Source organism: Oncorhynchus kisutch, linkage group LG22 (genome assembly GCF_002021735.2).
Source record: "Oncorhynchus kisutch isolate 150728-3 linkage group LG22, Okis_V2, whole genome shotgun sequence".
Taxonomy (NCBI): Eukaryota; Metazoa; Chordata; class Actinopteri; order Salmoniformes; family Salmonidae; genus Oncorhynchus; species Oncorhynchus kisutch.
In genome coordinates, this window is record NC_034195.2 from 7860381 (window position 1) to 7869004 (window position 8624).

General features: G+C 38.9%; 1 protein-coding gene across 3 annotated transcripts in view; it reads left to right on the plus strand.

The window, feature by feature from the left end:
- The window catches only part of phf21ab (PHD finger protein 21Ab), a 73651-nt gene extending 65228 nt beyond the window's left edge, over positions 1–8423 (plus strand). For all 3 annotated transcript variants that reach the window (XM_020455763.2, XM_020455762.2, XM_020455761.2), the window contains 4 exons: positions 519–674; positions 1094–1169; positions 1341–1444; positions 3224–8423. In XM_020455763.2, the coding sequence (XP_020311352.1) occupies positions 519–674; positions 1094–1169; positions 1341–1444; positions 3224–3979 (1092 nt within the window). In that variant the 3' untranslated portion in view covers positions 3980–8423. The remainder of the gene's footprint in view (positions 1–518; positions 675–1093; positions 1170–1340; positions 1445–3223) is intronic.
- The last annotated feature ends 201 nt before the right edge of the window (positions 8424–8624 follow it).

The following is an 8624-nucleotide window of genomic DNA, read 5'->3' on the forward strand; positions in this document are numbered from 1 at the left end:
AATTTGGAGCTAATGAAATGTTTCGGATTGTCCAATTTGACTGACTAGCACCATAGGGATATCCAAACCAAAATGTAGCATGGTCAGTGCGTGTTGGGCATTACAATCGGGTCTCTTGCAGTTGTGCTCCAAATGTACGAGTACTCTGGATGCTGTGGGCATGTTGGCAGGATTTAAATAAACGCAACCCAACGAAAACTGTTACATACCATTCATTCCTTGACATACCCTTTTTTCCTCATTATCTCGCAAATCTCTGAGACTAAATTTATGACACGAATGATCTAACACTTTGTAGTCCATTTTGATACTAGAATAAATCTGACGTGTCTCCATGCCACATAAGCCGTCTTCAGCCACTTTTTAAGTGTTTTCTTTAAACGCCACAAAGACCCTAATATAATTTGATAATCCTCAAATCAACAAACATGGCCCCTCCCCTCTGCCCTGCCTCTGCACACCTGATTGGTCAGGCCTAGACGGGCAGTGGAACTGATTGGTGCAATTCTTCCTGACAGGGAGACATCCATGAGGATTTCTGCACTGTGTGCAGACGCAGTGGCCAGTTGCTCATGTGTGACACATGCTCACGTGTCTATCACCTGGACTGCCTGGACCCACCCCTGAAAACCATTCCTAAAGGCATGTGGATCTGTCCCAAATGTCAAGACCAGGTAAACGCAGCACCCGACCTACTGATCAGGGGGGGGGCATTGCCCAGCAGTCCAGTGGTTCAGTGGTCTAGATCTGAAAAATTGGTTGCCTTTTCAAAGTGGGCCACAGAATTGTCCACAGGTTATCCAGAAATGTAATCTTCCCCTTAGGCTGCCATCAGCTAGGCCTTTTTCCTAAACGACAACATTAAGATATGGCTGTTCAAGAAGGAACGGCAAGCTTCAACATGATTCAATATTGTTTTATGTGATTCTTTCCCATTCATTTTGTTAGTGGATGATGGCATCTTACACTCCCATCTGATTTTGTTTGTTTGTCCATCGTGACATCACCAGAGGGTGGCCAGAGAAATGTTCTCTTCCATGTCTAGGTAATGTCGTGACTTCACAATACAACAAAGCTGTGCTCTTCTCTCCAGATACTGAAAAAAGAAGATGCAATTCAATGGCCGGGAACATTGGCTATTGTTCATTCCTACATCGCCTATAAAGAAGGTAGGAATAGCACACCAAAGACCTTGTGCCTCGACAAACATGAGATGTGTGCTTGGGCTACATTCAGCTGAAGCGGTGGTAGATGGAACAGTTCTGTAACTGGCATCTCAAACAACCAAATGGCCTTTTAAATCTCACTGTTGTCTGTGTGTTGTTTCTGTTTCCTAACAGCTAAAGAAGAGGAGAAACAAAGGCTAATTAAGTGGAGTGCTGAGCTGAAACTGGAGCGGGAGCAGTTGGAACAAGGGGTCAAACAACTCAGCAACTCTATAACGGTAAGCTCCATAGTAACAGCAGATCGCCTTTGTAAGCGAGTTGTTTCCAGATGGCCATACTGGAATAGATGGAAGTGGCTCAGATCTTGAATAATAGTGTCAGCTAGGTATTTCACGTAACTACCCCTATTGCTCTGATCAGAGATGCAAACTCGTCACTTTTCGGCAAAATTTGCCGTTTTGATCTCCAAAATAGGTATTCCACGTGAATCGTGTAGAGGGCTGACAAAGTGCGCAGATGCAGTGTATCACCCGTTGAGCTATAAAAGAGGGGCGCTAACAGATACTGTGCCGCAAAACTTTTCCTAATCTTGGAGTCTTTTTTTGGAACACTTCTCTAAATGTGTCCTGTGGAATGCACATGGAATTTTGACTTGGGAGCACCAGTGCGCTCAGATAATACATTGAATGCTCAGACTGTTTTATATGTATCATTTTAGGGGGCGTACATCACGAGCGAAGTAATTTGTAAAATGTTACTTGGCCTGTTATTTTTCACTGTACCACAGCCTCTGCCATAAAAACTAACGGAGCATGGTTTTGTGCCTATGGTTGCACCTCTACAATGCAGAAAACCGGTTGTCTCTAGCCCAAACAATTTTAAACTAAAGACCTATTTTACCGGAATAAGTGAGGATTCACAGGATGCTCTTTAAGGGGTATACACAAATGAATCCTCATGATTAAGGAACAATGAAAATAGTTCAAATAAACCTGATTTTAATCTATAAAAATAATTTGTAACAGAAAATAGATGGTTTGCACTATATATCAGAGGTCATTACCACTATATAAATTAATAGGGACATTTTCAGGTGTGCCACAATTTATATTCCTTACTACATTCCTTTTGCCCAATCACAGGTAGGCCTTTAGATATTAACAAATCATCTATTTTCTGCAGTAACCTTTTCTATTATAGAGTAAAAAGTGTGAAGTTAAATTCAATGTGTTGTAATGAGTAGAATTGTGAATAAAAGGGACAGGTTTTTGTGCAGAACATATAGAATATGGGAACATGCGTCCTGGGGGGGGGACACTGTGGTATCGCGATACTTGACCTGTCATGAAAACGATAGTAAAATGTTGGTATTGTGACAACCCCACTTTTAAAAATTGCCACATTTTCTTGCAGTTAACACTGATTTTTCACTTGTTTCCATGCGAAAAAACATTCACCTTTTTTTGGACCTCACCAGTTTGCATCCCTGTCTGATGCTCTCTTGGCTTAAAAAAAGAAAGAATGCCCAGAGATACTGATGGCTGACGTTAAATTAAATTGAAATAGAACTGCATTTAAAAAAAATGCACACTGTTAGCAAAGCTTTCTAGCTACATAGCCAATTAGGTAGCATTTGGCTAAAGTCCTACAGTTTGTATTTAAGTAGCTATACTAATACTGTAGCTGATTAAAAAAAATTAAAAATAGCATTTATAATAACTGCACTAGTAGTAATATAGTTACAGTTCAGTAATTGACCACAATGGAGACTAAGCTAGCTTGCTATCTCGCTTGTTAGCAAGCGAATGTGGATCTGTCAGGAACAAACATGATAAAAGATAAAGCTATGACTAGTTTTGGGGAATCTTAATCTGACAGCAAAATATTTCTGTAAGCAAATGAAGAATCCATTTGACACAAGATAAGGTGCAGTGATGTAAAATAATGGTCTCAATATAGAGTATTTTGAAACTGTTCTTTTTATAAGTGACTTTATTGGATTCATTTAAGTGTGTTCATTTATTATTATTTAACCTTGTTTCCTCCCCTCTAAATAGAAATGCATGGAGACCAAAAACATCATCCTGTCTCGACAGAAAGAAATGCAAGTTTCGTTGGAGAAGGTCAAACACCTGGTCCGCCTCATTCAGGCTTTCAGTTTCAGTCAAACCATGGAGACCGAGGGTACAGGTGACATCACAGAAGATGTTACAAAGAACATTACGAGGGCCAAGGATGCAATTGTCCCAATTGAAAATGCTGTGGACACAGTCAACACAGAGGCTGTAGCAGAAGTCAATATCCAGTCTGTGTATGGGGTGAAGGCTAAGGTCACAGCACAGGACAGCAGCGATGTTGAAGCCAGAAAGGAGGAGGTTGTAGCTGATGTTACCATCAAGACGGTAGCAGGAGTTAGCGCTGAGCCTGTTGCCGGGGTCAGCACCGTTGCTACAGTGGACAGCCGTGTTGAACCCGTAGCTGAGGTCAACTCCGCTGAGGAAGTGACTGAGGCCGAGACGAAAACCACAGCAGTGGTCAGTGCAGAGGACTCTACTGGGGTCACGACCAATGGCACCACTGACCTTGTGTGTACTGATGAGAGCTGTACTAACAAGGACGAGAGCTGTACTAGCAACACAAACACCAACCATGAGAACAAGGTCACCACCACTAACAACACAGAGCAGGTGGTAGAAGAGGAACAGGAAGAGAACACAAACGATGATGGCAGCAGCACCAACAACAGCAAAACCTCAGAACCTTCCCAGAAATCTTTGCCAGCTCTTCTCGACAGTTTGGACAATAAAGAGTAACGCTCTCTTAGATCGGCCCCACCCCCACATTAAAAAATGACTTTTGCTTTCAGCTTTGAAAGGTGCCCGACGTTGCCAATCTATATAAATGTTACTTGTTTTCAATGTATTGTCAGACTGTGTCAATAGTAAATCTACAGCCCGAGTCTGAGATTGCTCTTGGATGCTGTAGGCTATTATACCCCAAGCATGGGTGAAAGGGTGGTTTGTGTACCAGTGTCATGCCAATTAAGGATAGAAAGAATAGTAGTAATGCTAAAAGTAAGATAATTTATAACATCACACCATTGTGTGCCTGCAACAGCTGCCCTCAGAACTCTCGTGGGGGCTGTTTTTTTTAGGTTGTCTTTTGTTCCTGGGGAGGCAGGTTAGAGATGTCCAAAGACTGCTGCACCGAGAACGTGTTTCTCTGGCATTAACTGAGAGAAACATCAAACCAAAAGATTGGCAAAACAGCTGAGGACAGGGCTTTGAAAAATTCTAAAGCATCAGTATTTAAGTGGGAAACATTGAGGCGCCAGTTGAGTGTCATTGAAAATCAAACATGTAAAAGAAGAGAGCCTTCAGTTATCCCAATACCTTCCTCCCTTTTCCCCATTCTCAACCGTACATGACCAATAACTATTGACCCATTTACACAACACCTCAGGCAAAACAAAAGCAACGTCCACCTGCTTTTGAAGTATGAGGCAGACTGCTTATAGAGCTTGCTGACCAGGGCCTTGCTGAGGAAGACCCAGGTAACACAGACGGTCATCTCAAGAGACAGTGGAGTCAGATCACACATGGTAGCTTAAAGTTTTCAAATGGTGTAGGTCCAGTGCAGTGATTTGAGTTTCTTTCGTGAGTCAGTGTCAACTGTGAGCACTAAATGTTAAATTGCAATAATGTTGCAATGTCAAAAACAAACACACAAAAATATCTATCTGGGGTGTGTTTCTTCTTTTTATAGGAAAAGATATTCAGGTCTTCCTAGTCTTAAAAAATAAGTGCATTTCTGTTTCATTAAACAGTTGTTTGTTATTAAATGTGTTTAACTGGCATAGTTTATGCAAGTAATTATCTTTTAAAAGAGGTGACCTTTGCATATTATGAAATGTATGTTTTTGTTTTAATTCTGAACTGCCAAAATGCTATTGTATCCAAATATAGCAGGGACATGTCCACTAACTGTATGGAAAGATCAAGGAAAAAATGGAATATTCAATACCATCTCAGCAATTGGCAATACCTGGTAAATAAGCATGAGTGCTTATTCAACAATCTCATCAAAATATATTTATTTCCTGGAAAATGGAGTGTTGCATCAGCCCACTTTGGTGGTGGTAAGGAAAAAAACACAAATCCTGAGATTAAAGCACAAGCTTCTGCATAACAAATGTGTGCTGAAAAACGTTTTTGTATGTTACATATAGAACATAACAGTATGCATTTTGTTTGTTGTCATGTAATTTATCCCCAATTTGCCAATATTTTTGTATTACCCAACTTATCTTTGAAGGTGAGACTGAGGCCTTGTGCAGCAGAAATTGTCTTGCTTTCCTACCCATGAAACATGCTTGGATAACAGAACTGACCAACGAACCTATCCCTAAATACTCAATAGATTTGTGCTTCCACTGGTATTTGTTTTTTAATGCGCCATCAACATATCTGTCCAATGTTTTATAATTTGTGGGGCCAGTACCCTGTTTTTTTTTTTCCCCCACTTGTTTTTGACCAAGTTGTTCCTGAATTGTTCAGCAACTTTTGGAGTTGGGACCATTCAGGAGACTGGTGATATTTATTGTTAGAGCATGTGTCAGGTCTCAATTTTTGTATTTTTTTTTATGCTATACTGTTGCGCATTGCAGAGTGCACAGTCGGCAACATACATATCATGTTGACGTCAATCCATGACCAATCGACATGTCTTTGGAGAATGTTTTCTGTGTTGAAAACAGGGACTTTAAATTCCAGAAATTCTACATTTCAAGGGACCGAATTCTCAACATTGCAATTTTTCTTTCGTAGCTATGTTTTTAAAAAAAAATGTATAAATGCTGAGTCAATTAAAATACAAGTCTATTTTTTTCCAGTTTTTTAAAAACACATCAGAGAGGAAGAGTTTGACCAAGAGATGCAATCAAGTGCAATGGCTATACTTTCTTGTCTTGTACTTTCTCATAGATGAATAAAAAAGGGTTCTTTGCCTTCTGAGTCTCACAGTACTCGTAAGGATATATCTTCACCACGGAAACACTGCATAAATTGGCTGGGTGTCAAACATTTTTCATACGGTGTCCCTTGAATAGAACAAAGTATTCAGACATCCATTTCACATTCATATGTTTTTGTCTTTGTTAAGCCTGAACTTATTTTACAGAGACACTTGACCTTTCCCCTTTTTCGGTACCTCGAGTGCCTTTCTTCCAACAGCATATTTTGTCTCTTGACTTGCACTGTGGCTTGTATTTTTACCTTACTACACACAAACACACAGGTCTAGCTCTTGTCCTATGTTATCCCCATGTGATTTCATATCCGCCCACAAAACTCTGAATCTTCAGCAAACATATGCATCTGAATTATAGAGCACAATTTGAATCTGCATAATGAATTTTTTTTTTTTATAAAACTTTGGACTTTAAGTTTTTTTTCTCACAAGTAGTCTGTATAGCAGCTGCCTTAAATGTGTTTTATTTTTTGTTATCTCTTCAGGTGAATTCAATTCATTTTGAAATATATGTAATGGGTCATTCCTGTAAAACATGGGCAAATCTGTGGTTTGTTCATAATGTACACCACTCAGTAGTTTGTTCAAGTGTCACAGGCACTGGTACAATATTTATGGAGGATTCTTTACACGCTCTTGTATAAGAAATTGAATATGTGTGACTGTTAGAATGGTATGTTTTGTTGTGATGCACTTTTTGGTTGAATTCCCACCCAGTATTATTTTTTTACGGTCCCGTCCACCCCAAAAGATGTGATGTGTATATAATATGAAATAGAAATAATCCAGATATCTTCTTACCCTGAATTGACCTCCCTATTGTTGAGATTCTAGAGGCATTCTAGTCTTGTCAGCATTAAAACTCCGTAAGTACAGTGCCAGTGATCATTACTTGTCCTCTTTTTGTTCCCTCCTTGTGCAGCTTTTTCTTTTCTCACCCATTCTTTTGTATTTGTCGTGCAGTAAGTTTCATCAAATTAGGTCATTATGAATTGAGCCTTGGCCTGTGTGCATTCAAACAAAACAGCACCCTGATTGGATAAACTTCTTAAACCCCCTTAGCACCATCAGTCCAACAGAAAGCATGCCTTCTTATGCAAGTTTTTTTTTTTTTATACAAATGTTTGTCAAACTTTTTTAATATGCATTAACCGTCTTGTTTTATTTTCTAAAGGTTGTGAAATTAGTCACTTTTCATTTTACATTCTGGCAACATGCCATAACTATAGTAAACAGTAGGCATCTCAAAATAAGAAAATTGAAGTTTTTTTTCAACACCATTTGATGTGGCATCTCTGGCAATAGTGTGTTATATTTGGAATTCTCCAATGGCAGAGGATTTCAATGCCATGAACTGTGAAGTCTGTCATTGAGGAAAAAACATCATATAAGATGTAATGAAAGTGCAGTGTCTTTTGGCTCATTCTTCTCAAGGACCATTTTCTATCAAATGTTTGCCTTCGCTAAATGCACCATGCTGAATGTTATTGTTCGGGACATGGGGTGGGGATAGTTTGAAGTGGTCTAAAATGGTCTTGTCTAAAATTGTTGAGTGCATTGTCGTGTAAAAAAATAAAATTAAAAAAAGCAGAAAAAAACCATTCAGTTAAAGTACTTGAGCTCTTAAACCAATATACCCAAAGAATATTGCAAATGTGCATTTATATTTGGAAGCCATTATGCATTTGATACATATCAGTTCATAGTGAGGCTATGTTAATTTCTGCTTCAGTATAGCGTGCAAGTTCACGGATGTGAAGGAAAAGGCAGTTAGCAGCGGAGACACACAAAATGAAATGTACGTTGTTGGGCTAGAGGGTTGAAAAGTGAAAGGGTTTCTTTTACGCATAAAAATTACATTTCCCGTTCATTCCAGAGTGAAACTTCACAGAACGATCCTGTAGAGTAGCTCACTTGTACATTCTCACAAGTGCATTATATTCTGTCAATGGCTTTTTTAATATAGTCTGGATTTTTTTGTTCTTATGATATACCAAGTCATGATCGTGGCCTTCTAGTATTGTTGGTACATTTCATCATCCATAATACTCATCATTCATATGTTGTGACTTCCCTGTTGTAACACCTTGAGCTTCTTACCTCATCCACTGTAAATTCAATTGGAGGAGTTTCTTTTTTAAGAGTGCAAAAAAGTGTCAAAAAAAAGAAGCTTCCATTTGGTGAAAGATGATGCATTGTAGCGATACAAATAAACAAAGGTTCACCTGGTGTGCTGAATTATGTGTAAATTGTTAATTACACAACTGAATATTTGTAAAAAATTGTTTGTATTTTTTCATAATTTTAAAAGTGTGTATTTGACTTCTCTTCTGTTACAGATATTTTTCGTTTGTTCGCCTGACATTGAGTGGTCCGTTGGGTTTCTTACCTCTCCTGTATTGAGCCAATTTCTGTGATGAATAATTTGTA